This window comes from Coturnix japonica, chromosome Z (assembly GCF_001577835.2).
Source record: "Coturnix japonica isolate 7356 chromosome Z, Coturnix japonica 2.1, whole genome shotgun sequence".
In the NCBI taxonomy this organism is placed as follows: domain Eukaryota; kingdom Metazoa; phylum Chordata; class Aves; order Galliformes; family Phasianidae; genus Coturnix; species Coturnix japonica.
Window position 1 is genome coordinate 1,688,896 of NC_029547.1, and position 12,030 is coordinate 1,700,925.

The 12,030-nt window shown below is 42.5% G+C and overlaps 1 protein-coding gene across 1 annotated transcript in view; it reads left to right on the forward strand.

Moving 5' to 3' along the window:
- Positions 1–12,030, forward strand: part of LOXHD1 (lipoxygenase homology domains 1) — a 118,501-nt gene that overhangs the window by 40,167 nt on the left and 66,304 nt on the right. The window contains exons 13-15 of the mRNA XM_015887179.2: positions 2,137–2,272; positions 3,995–4,149; positions 6,297–6,457. Coding sequence (XP_015742665.2) covers positions 2,137–2,272; positions 3,995–4,149; positions 6,297–6,457 — 452 coding nt within the window. The remainder of the gene's footprint in view (positions 1–2,136; positions 2,273–3,994; positions 4,150–6,296; positions 6,458–12,030) is intronic.

Below are 12,030 nucleotides of genomic sequence, written 5' to 3' on the forward strand. Positions count from 1 at the left end.
GATCAGTTTGACCTTCCATCACATTTCCTTTGCTCCACCTGCAGTGATTACTGTGCCATCAGCCCTCATGTAAGTCTGCTAGGGCAGCAAATTCATCTCTAAGCTTCACCACTTCTCCTTCTCTAGCACATGGAAGACTTTTTCTGCACTTAAGAAAATAAACGCTTTGCTTTGCAGCCATAAATATCTGTGATGATAAATCACAATTTACCACTTAGGGATTTTTCTTCCGTGGCTCTAATGTGCTTTGACAGATTCTACTCTCTTGCATAGTCAGAGAGCTGTGAAAGCATATGCAGCCAACTACAGCAACAGTGTTGAGAGAGCATCAAGTACTGCTGTGTCTTCCATATGGTGGGAGAGGATGTCTGAATGGGGTCTTTATCAAAGGGAAAGTTGCAGTTAGACTTTGGGCCTGTACCATTTTCAGGTAGTGATGAGCAAGAGTGCTTAGACCTTCCACAGACCCGCATTTCTGTGAGTGTTTTTCTACACAGAAATTGTGTGAGTGGAGGCAAGAAGGACCTAATAGTCTGTGTGAGACTCATTCTGGGCCAAGCTGTCTGAGCAAACATGGTGATGATGCCAAAGTCAGCCTCCTGTGGACAGCAAGTCTGACACTTTCAACACTGAGCTGGCTGCACATAAATCCCACCACTCGTGCATCCATTTGAGAACCAGGGAACTTCCAGCTGAACATTGAACAATGCTTTCTTGCAGTCCTCACACATTTCATGCTGAAATTACTCCATCTCTGTGTAGCCATTCATTTTCAACAACAGAAAGAACCATACTGATCAGACCAAAAGTCTACCTAGTTCCTGTGTAATATAAATGCATCATTACAGAAAGTAAGGACAAGCATTTATGCTACTTTCCCCTTGTTCTCCCCCATCTTTTGACTATTCCCAGTGGAATGCTTCCTTCCTGAGCAGATCTACGAAATGCAAAGAGTTTAACATTTCTCTTCCATTTATTTGTTCAGACATTTCTTTCTCCCTTTGAACACTGAAGCTTGCCTTCAGCTTTGCTTTACCAGGGTCATCTGATGACTGCTATTTCTTGTAGCAAAGAGAAGGAATCCCCCTGCCTTTTCCATTCTGCCTTTGACTTTAGAGACCTTCATCCTTTCCTCTCTTTACCTGCTCTTCGGTCCTTAAGCATATTCCTACCTTATTTGCTCATTTGGAAGCCACTCCAGAGCTTTGTCCATCCCTGTTTGCTGGTTTTTTGGGTGTTTCCTAGTTGTGCTGCCTACTGGTTTTGGCTTGAGAGAACCAGAAATGCTAGCACTACCCAGGGTTTGCTCTATGAATTTGTACAGTGGTATAACAATATTTTCTGCTCTGTTCTTTGCTATTCTCTCTCCCCCCCCACCCCAATAATTGCTAATATTTGAATTATTGTTGTCGTTTTTCTTTTCTATTGTGTTTTGCTCTCATTCAGTTTGTTTTGATTCTCAACTCAATACTAAGCTGGTATTTCCAGTCTGTGACTCGACCTCATGGCTGAAGATTAAAGCCAGGCTCCTGGGTTTGTCATTGCTACAGAAACAGGATCACAATGCTGCAAAGAAGCCCAGAAAAAAGAATAAATAAATGTATTTTACAAGTCATTTATTTATTATTTTTCCCTCTAGTTTGGATAGGGTAAAAGTTAGAACCCAGTCTGGCAGTGGCAAATGGCCATCATGGCCTACTCAAAAGCTAGAAGATTCCTCCCTACAAAATTAACTCCCCCTGATGATGAATGACATGATGACTGTGCTTTAAAAGGACGTGCCTGCTCTGCATCCTGCTGTCCCCAGCTGAAGATATGCATTTCTTTTGTTTGCACTGGACATGATGTGGCATATGATGAGCAATTACTCTGAGCCACAGTACCCATAAAATCCATCACAAGCTGGCAGAGCAACTGGGGAAAAGAGCAACAAAAAGATGACAAGAGGCTGTGATAGCCTGCACTTGTTTTGGAGGGCGCACGCTGTAGCACATAGCTCTGGAAGATGGTTTTCTTATTAATGCCTGTTGTTTCTTTCCTGTGACCCACTCCTGCTTCTTGGACAGAAGCCTGCTGGGAGCTGGTTGCTTTCTGTCTCTAAGCTCTGAACTCATGCAGTGTTTTGGTTTAATGAAGGTAACTCTGCTGAAAACGCTGACAAAAGACAAATACTCGTTCAACTGTGGTCGCTGGCTAGATATAAATGAAGATGACAACGAGGTGGTGCGGGAGCTCCCTGCAGAGGGGTCTCTTGTGACTGAAGTCATGCCAGGTGAGAGCCATGGGTTCAGTGTTTGGGGCCTGAATAGAAAGAAACCCTCTTTGTTGAGGGATGCATGAGCAGAGCAGTGCCATTCAACTAGCTCCTCTTTCTGGCACTTTCTCTCTGCAGCCTTTTCTGTGTACATCATTAGCTGCATCAGGCACCAGAAATCCCAGGCTCTGGCTCTGAGCAGATTTCTCTCTGCTGGGAGGTGGGGGAGCTCTGCCCATCACACTGATCTTTCCAGAGCTATGTCTTTTTCCAACTTGCATTCTTCCCAGTCATTCTTCAAACACGAAAAGCCAGGTTTGAAGGGAAGCTCGTATAAATCATGTTTAGTTGGAAAGCATACTAAAATTTAAGGTTAGAATTTTATTTAGCTATATCCACTTCTCTACCTATTTATTCATTTATTTACTCAGCTATATGTATTGATGTACAGATGCACAGAAGAGTTGTGCAAGAGCATAGGCACCTTTAAGAGCACACAAGAAAACAGCAATTCTTATTGGGCTGATTATGCTCCAACTAGAAGTTTAATTAAGGAAAGTCTCAGAACTTTGTGTTGTTCTTCTGAAGTGGTCACTTCTGTTTGACCTTGGGTCACAAGAATTAAATGTGCTTGGAAGGAGAGTTTTGGAAAGCAGAACAGCTCAAGGTGGCCATTGGGTTTTCTTTTATTTCCACTAAATTACGCAGTGGGTGTCCACACTCCATAGACCACGATTCCCCTCTTTGCTGAGATTTCCAATAAACTCAGTGATCTGCATGCAGCTGAGCTGCTCCTCAAAAGAGGAAGGGTAATTGTAATTGCAGATGTTATTAAAATGTAAATAAACTTGTTTTTAAAATGTATTTTTAATCAGCATGTAGAGAGGGCTGCTTGAGCTCAAATGCAGGCACTTTCCCATAAGGAGCAATTGTGCTGAGCAGAGCCAAAATGCAGCACTTGTGTACTGGGAGGAAGGGACGGACTTCTAGTCCCACCTGGAGGAATGGATGGAACACCAAAAACCCTCCCAAGTCATCAAGAAGTTAGAATAGTCTAGGGCCGCTGTCTGTCTCCTTTCCATGAATGTAGGTCTATGGGCTGAATTTTCATGCTGAAATTCCATCTGGGAATGTTTTCTTGTATGGCATAGGAGGCATTAGTCGTGGCTTCATCCTGTGGACATGGTCTTAAAGGCGACAAGGAGAAAAGACATGACCCAGTCAGTCATACTGCAAGAGACCCAAGGAGATTTGGCCAGCTGGGCTTGTCCACCGCTATGCAGTCAACATAAATCACCCATTCCTTATGTACCAGACCATGTGGCTCTTTTTAACTCTTTCCTTCTGCCATGCTCTTGCATATCAAAACAGAGGTTTTTCCCCAGAGAGGCTGTTACATGGTCCCTAGGCATGGCAGGAGAACCATGGCCAGATTCCAGTATAGCCCCACATCCCAGACTGTGAGGTTTACCAAAGGAGGGTGTACCTGTGTACCTACATATGGTACTCCTGAGGGATTTTATGGGTTTTCTTAATATTTCAGGGCTTCCTTTTTTTTTTTTTTCCTTTCTTGTTTTCTTAGCAATAAAGTGGAACTGTTAAGAGCCAATGCAGATACAAATCTACCAGTTGGAAGAGTGAATTCTTAAAGATCAATCGCAAGCTTCTGAAATCTTTGTAAACTGAAGTGGCAATTTAATTGTGTTGTTGAAACTGCTTTATTAATTTCTGCCTCCACAGTGATAAAATACCGAGTGACGGTTTGCACGGGGATGGTAAGTGGCAGCGGCACAGATGCCAACGTCTTTGTCTGCCTCATCGGTGACCAGGGGGACACGGGAGACCGCGTCCTCTACAAATGCATAAACAACGTCAATAAGTTTGAAAAAGGCAACGTAAGTTCAAATAGCATCTCCTTAAGATGGGGCTGGAAAGTGCCGATTAAAACTTGTGATGGTTTGTAGGTGTTTACTGAGGGGTTGCAAACTTGGCTGATTTCCCTACTGGTTTGACCAGGAGCAGAAGGAGGGAAAAAAAATCACGGCCAGGTAGTATCAGAACTGGTTGTGTTTGGAGGTCAAGGGCAGTGTTCCATTCCATGGCAATGCTATTTTCGTACATAAATGTCCTAGTTTGCTCTTGAGTTGAGTGCTGAGCATTGAAGTTGTGTCTTCAGACTGGGGAAGCCTCCTGGTAATATTTCAATCTTCCGGGAAAGTTGAGCCTGTTCTGAAAGCTGGAAATTATAGTGAAGAGGTCAACCTGAAGCAGAAGTCCTTGCTGCATTAACAAGCAGATAATATGCAGATTTGATTTATGAGGTCAACCTATTTAATAGGTTCTATTATGAGGAATGCTTTGGATGCTGCGGGTTGGATTTAAATCAGTAAAATACGATCAGCAGTTTGAAAATCTGACCACAAAACATTGCGAATTTTCTGTCTTCTGCATCATCATTTGACTGAAAATTTGGAAAGAAAAAATGAAGATAAAATGAGGTCAGATCTTCAAAACTGACCATTGGATTTAGGCTTCTTAAATATACATTAATGCTTCAGATTTGCCTTTGAGTGTTCAGAATTTCCAGTTCTTCCCTGAGGTCTCTGCGTTTTGTAGACTTGAGAAGAATTTTCATTAGGTTTATCTTGTGCTGGTTAAACCTGTCTGGAGACACATGGCATTTACGCAGTCATAAAGTTCATTCTGCTTCTGATACAAAGGCTTGTGGGCAAAGACATTGCAAACATTGTATTTTTGCCTGTGCATTTGTATAAATACTCACACGGGTCCAAACTGTAAAGGAGAGTCGTTATGTCACATGGGAAAGTCTTATTCTGTCAAAACGTTAGCACAATGAGTCGTGTTTTGATATTGAAGACTTCTGGTGGAGTTTCAGAGGGGCGTTTGGCTCACAGAAGACAAAAGATATTTTAAACACGGATGATCAATCTTTTTTCTTACTCCCACTGAGATGAGCTAAAGGGTAACTTGAATGAAGTAAACAAAGGAAGATAGGAAGAATATTTCGGGAAAGCTGTTCAATGTGATTAATAGTATCCAGGCAATATAAAGCAAACTGGAATCTGATAATGAATAAGTGCTCTTTTGGCACGCGGAGCTGGAAGCTGGTGGGTGAGTTGGAAGTTATTTAAAGATTGATCCTGACAAACTTAGAGCTCGTATGTTTAAGAGACTGAATATCTACCATGATTAACTCAAATGCTCTGCTGAGAAGAAACGTGGCTTAGTCAAGGTGGTCTCTGATTTACAACTCTTTAAATCCAATAGCACCTTGATTACCAGTTTAGCTTGAAAAGCTCGCTTGCAGATGCAAATTAACAGCCTGGATAGAAGGTAAAATTTAAAGATGCCTTTAAATTAGATGTTTGCCCTGCTGCAGTTCCTCCCACTTACTTCTCATTAATTTCTATCAGCAATTAATAAGTAAGACAAACATCAGACTGTACTGACTAAAACTAACACAGTGAGCTTTTGATAACTTAAATCCCCATGCAGCAGTTTTGAGTTTGTAGCCAGCACTTACTCATTTATGGATGCCCATCATTAACAATGAAAACTGTGTCTGTATTTTCAGTTGTCTTAATTTTGAGTCCTGAATAATGGAAGCAATGAGGGTTGCGTTTATAATTACTCTTCCACAGTTGAACACCATCATCCTCCTCCATGGCAGAGGTCTAGAGTGACATGCCCAGGCTCTCCCAGAGAGCTCATGAGCAAGAGTTTGAAACAGGATTTCCTGCCTCTGTGAACTCCACAATAATCAGTTTTCTTTTTTTTCACAGTTGAGGAGGGCAAACAGTGACATGGGAGATTTAAAATGCTGGGAGATCATACATTTATGAATCTAATATTCTACTTCTATCACAATATTCCAGCTTTCATTCTTGGTAGATTAATTTGTACTTACTCCTCCATCTTGCAGCATGCTAATGATGTTGGTTTGACTGCAGTAATAAACTCGAGTTCCCTATTTGTTTTTAGGGAGAAATACTACCTCACCTGTTTGTTTTTCTTCTCAAAGGCTGATGAATTCTTCGTTGAAGCAGTAACACTGAAGCAGGTGAGGAGGGTGAGGATAGGGCATGATGGCAAAGGAGGAAGCAGTGGCTGGTACCTTGCCAAAGTGATAGTGAGGGAAGAAGGACAGCCAGAAAGCGAGGCTGTGGAATTCCCCTGCTACAGGTACTGGAAACAATGCTTGTGCTTGCTAATCATGCCTCCCATTAAGCATTTGCCAGACTTTGAAGATCCTAGCTATCATTCCAAGACTGGAATTTTCCAAGCACAGCTTAATCCTTATTTATTTATTTTCACTAAGCCTGAAAGCAAAGGGTGTGGATTGGGAGGTTTAAGATGCTGTTAGCTCCCCTTAACCAAGTGAGCAGCAATCTGAACTGTGAACTTTTCATCAATTAGCTCAGCATTACTGAAAATTTTCAAAAGGCAAAACGCAACCTTCCAGTCCCATATCCAGCATCACTGCAATTTCCTGCTGCAGAAACATGCTCTGCAATCTGCTGCAGATTGTTGGCTGTATAGCATGTGTGGAACAAAGTTCTGTCCCCTGGCATGCACATCCCATCTTTCCAGGAGTGGTGGGATGGGTTTGTTTGTTGTTTTTTTTCATATTGGGAGAATGTAAAATTGTTCTACTAACATCTTGAAAGCTCCTTGAATGAAAGGAAATGCACATCGAGCTTAGAGAGTCACAGAGCAAAGGGTTGTAAGTCAGCCTTATGGATGAGTTATAACTGTATTCTTCTCTTTCTCAGACAACCAAGTGGCCAAAGGAAATGTGTTGTAGTGAGGCTGCCCACGGGTAGCCAGACCTACATCAACATCTGTCCTGATATTGACTGAGGTCTGCCTCCACATCCTGGTACAAACCAGAGATAACTGGCTGAAAATAAAACAGGGATAGTTCAGGATAGTTCAGTGCACTGTGCAGTTCCACTTGCCTTTGAAGAAAGTCCACCCAGTAGAATGGAAATCCACTGAGCTTCACCTAACAGCAGCAAGTAGCTGTTCTAAAAATCCTTCTTTGGGGGGACATGTGAAATTGTGAAATTCAAACACAATTATTCTTAAATTGCAAACATGGGTAAAATCACTAAGCTGATTACTTGCCTCTTGCCTCTATAAATCACAAAGAACACCGCTGTAATCTGGGGAGTCAGCGTAATATAAACCAGAACCCAGCCCCAATACTTGGAGTGCTGACTTCATATCCTCCAGGTTAACTAATGTGGTTCAGAAGAAGCAGAGTCCATGGGGTGTTCCTCTCAGGCCAGGGACAAAAAAGGGAGGGAGAAAAAAAACACAACAAAACCCAAGATCATAACTCCAAAATATATTCACCCCAATATGGGGTGCATTCGGGCTTCAAGTCACAAGTGATGGAATTCCACTCTTCCTGCCTTTCTCACAGTCCCTTTTTCCGAGTGAGATCAGTACCGTTCATGTGGCTTCATTTGCTGTCCTTGTGCCAGCATTATCTCTTCCCCTCAGATTGAGAAGGTAACATGACTGATCGCCTCCAAACACAGGGAAAGCTGCTCCCTATCTCTATCTTTGGTGCCTGTGTCTCTTCAGAGACAGGGGCATCATCGCAGTATACGGGTGTCGTCATGGAGTCAAGACATCTGAGGGAGAAGGTGCTCACCCACTGCATCCTCCGTGTGAAGGACAAGTACCTCCATGACCTGCAGCATTTGGAAGTTTCCCTCCAGTCCTGTGGGCCAAGGACAGCTTGTATCCCCACTGCTTTGGCAGATCCTTGGAAGGAACTTCTTGGTTGCTTCTTCAGAGCCAAGGTATTGTAGAGGACTTGGCCAAGAAGAACAGCCTTCTCTTAGTGAGCCAATGCAGTGAGGTTTGTTAGCCAGTGTAAGCCAGACTCCATCCCAGGGAAGCTTCCATTTCTGCTTGGCTAGTCTGAGGCCAGCCAGTGGACATGCTGATGTTTTCACCGCCCCCATCTCCAAGATGTGATTAACTTCAACTCCTGTAACCTCCTGTTGCTGTGTCCTTACTGAAAGATACTTCACTGATTTTTGCAGCTTAATTGCTGCTGGAACTCAGCTAAAGGACAAAATACCTTCCAGCAGGAACACATCTCACCTGTGCAGAGATCACCTGATACTCCTTACCTCTGTAAAAACTAAGCTGTACTGGCACGTTGAGAGCAGATGTTATGACAGAGAGCTGGCTAAGCAGTTTCCACTGCATCTGATGCCCATATGACATTCATATACATCTTCATTGCATATAACTCACTGAAATCTCTGTTCTAGTTTTTTATATATTCATACACGTGGTTATGCTTTGTCTTTTGATTTGAAAGCTTTTTTTTTTACGACTCTATAGGAAGATCTATAACTTAATAGTCACAACAGCTCTTGGAGAAGAACTTTGTCTTAAAGGGAGCCAACAGAGATGAAGAGAAGTGGATTAATTGTGAATCTGTGTCAGGCTCAAGATGAGCAGCCAGAAATGATGACTCCCAGGCCTGTGCTTTCAAACTCTTAAAGTAGCTGGCTCCAAAGAGAATGGCTTGTAGCTCTTTTTAGAGTCAGTGATATTTAAAACAGTCATTTGATATTTGCATGTATGGAGAAAATACAACTTCTCCAAGTGTTATTTGTGGAATTACTAGTACCTCACTTGGGTGCATTGCAGAATTATTCCTCCTTTGTGACCTCATGAGATTGTAATATTCATGATTATTGGAGCTGAATCCCAAATCCTCTACAGAAGTCCAAGAATGGACTAGCTGACATTCTCTAAAATAACCTATTTTTCATAATATTTATATCCCAGACCAAAATGAATTTTCGATCAGGTAGTCATGAGTTCATGATAGCATACAGTTTCACATGCTGTAAATTATTACGGTTCTGCTGAATTCTTCAGTAATACTTAGCTGCATTTTTTTCTAAGCATATGGACTGCAATGTCCCATTTCTTTCTCCAGTAAAAAAAGGGCATAATTAATTCCCTAAAGAACAGTGGGCAGACCATGAATAGATGATGCACCAGGAAACCCCTGTGAAAGAACATTTATTCAATCAGATGCCAAAGTGCTCATCATACCAAGGATCCAGAGAAAATTCCTTGAGTTTCACTGAATACGCTACAATATCTAATTTGTACACACCCATATGCGTATGTTGTATTTGAAGACACACACAGATATGCATGTATGTCTGAATTTGTCATACTGAGTGACAGTATTTCATGGGCATGACAGTGATGGGTTGACAGTTGGACCTGATGGTCTTAGTGGTCTTTTCCAGCTTTAAAGATTCTACGATTCTAAGAAGTTGGCTGGATGCACTAATCACTCTGGCTGCACACAGGCTGCCATCTGAAGGATTTCAAATGTTATTTGATACCATTCTCATTTTTCTATTGCTTCTTTGACTCTCTGGTCCTCTAGACATTCATGCTAGAGTGCCTTCCATGCAACATTTCTGCCCACTTTGGGTTACTGGACATATAATATCTCTTTAAAACTAAGTTCTTGATACACCCTTGCAGAAGCTGTAGTGGCATGTGAATTAGTTGCTCTGAAGCTGTATAGAAACTAAGCAGACTATGGCAGAATGAAAGAATATTTTGACAGGTCTTTTGTACTAGGAATATGATAGAACTATGCTGAAAAAATCCATTTTCTGTTGCCTGAAGTATTTATAATGTGTCAATCCACTTGAGTTCAGAGGAAGACTGACTATAAACCCCTGGTTGCCGTCTGCTGCTCAGTGATATGCTATTAGAAATACGTTGGAGTAAATTTAGCATATTGGAGCACATGTGCTGAAGAGAAGGAATACAGTAGCCTTGTTCATCTGAATATTCCTCTGTCACTACTTAAAGTCACCTTCTTGAGAAAATAATGCTATTCTCATTACTGAAACAGCCTAAAAAGCCACAGCGTTAAGCCAGTTCTGCTGATAATCCTCCATTTCCAGTCCAAAGCAAACTCCTTTCCTTGCCATCAGTAACTGCCAATGTTGGTAGAGGGAAATTATCTATGTAGGGGCACATCTTCCCTTATTGGATGCACTTTTCTTGTCCTTCCTTGTTGCTGACACCATACTGCACACAGAGATCTGTCTCTCATGGAACGTATTTGCATTCTGCCAACTTGGTGGAGAAGGGTGATTCTCCCCTCTCCATCCTTAAAACATCATCAGTGGTGAAGGTGAAAAAAACCAACAGCGTGTACACTGGCAGCAGAAACTGCAGCTTTCAAGGCACAAAGAACAACATCAAGAGAGCAGAATTTTATTCTAGCTTGTGGCTTCTGCTTTCCTGGGAGCCATGATAAATTCATTGATCCTGGGATGACTGAGTTTGGTTTAGTTGGTCCTCCCAGTATAGAGAAGAACCTTGTCTTTTGGGATTATGTGATCCCATAACATTTGGATACGTGTCCAAGGATGTGAATCCTTAGCCAGCAGAAAGAACTACATGACAGAAGGGTATTAAGGACCAGTTCTATCAGGTAAAATGCTTCCTCCAACCCCAAACTATCAATTCATGCAATGTCTTCCTCTTTCAGGACTTGATGTCTCAGCATGCTCCTCTTCTGCTCTCCTTGCACTTCATCCTACACAATTTTCTATTCTTCTATCCCTACTGCACCTCTCAACCACCATCAAAGTACAGCACCACAATGAGGACCACTCCTGGTGTTAAATCTTACTGCTGAACCCCCTTAGCTCTTAGCCATTCTCAAGCCATATGCACATGGCCACCTGCTTTGCAGTGTGAAAGGGAAGAATACGGGGTAGGCTGCATACCCCACAACCTGCAAAAGCTTCTAGGGGGGGCTGTGGATATGCATGTCTGTGTGGGGGGTGTGTGCTTCTCTCTTTTGCATGGGGACTTAGCTGCTGCTGCTGCTGCTGCTGCTGCTGCTGCTGCGAGTGGCCATCTCCAGTTTGTGTTTGGACTTCTTTCCTGGTGCTGGTTTCTGCATGGTTTCATTGGATATGTTGTTTTCCTCTGTGTGGAGAGGGAGAGGAGGACACTAGAAAGATAACATTCCTTCAGGTGGATGAAATGGAGGTCCATCATCCTGGGTCTTACTGAATACTTGCTTGCCTACTACCAAGCCCTACTGGCCATGACTGAAATCTGTGTTGTTTCTTTACCAATGAGATAGCACAAAAGTGTTTCCTCCAGCTACCAGCATCAGTTGTTCATGTCCCCAGCCCCCAGTTACAAGTGCCACTCACTGCTTTCATTTCATGTTGGTTCATCAGCAGAATCAAAGGTAGAAACCTAACTGGGAAGCTGGCTTCTTTCCGTGGTCTGCTGTCACCCACATAGCTGTGTGGCCTTCTTTAAAAAGAAGCAGATTCTGAAAACATGTTTTTCTGTCTCTAGTTCTTGGAATTATGACTTTATGCAATTTAAATACTCTGCATGGCCTGCCAGAGCTTGCTCCATTGTTCTTCATTCACCCCCAATGGTTTTAAGCTGTGTTTTTGTTTGCAAAGGATGCTGCTGCCAATAGCTGCGTACCTGGAAACAGAAGGCGTTCTGAGAACTGCTCCTGCTCTCACAGTCTAATATTTGGGGACTGACATCAGTCCCCAATCTGACCTTAGGTGGATGCTTTTGGGAATATCTTGTGTGGGTAAAAGTGCTTTTGGAAGTGTGAAAAGTGATAGACTTCCACCAGAGCTCCTTCTATATGCCATACAATGATTACCATACAGAGTACAGTGCATTTGGGCTGTAATTCC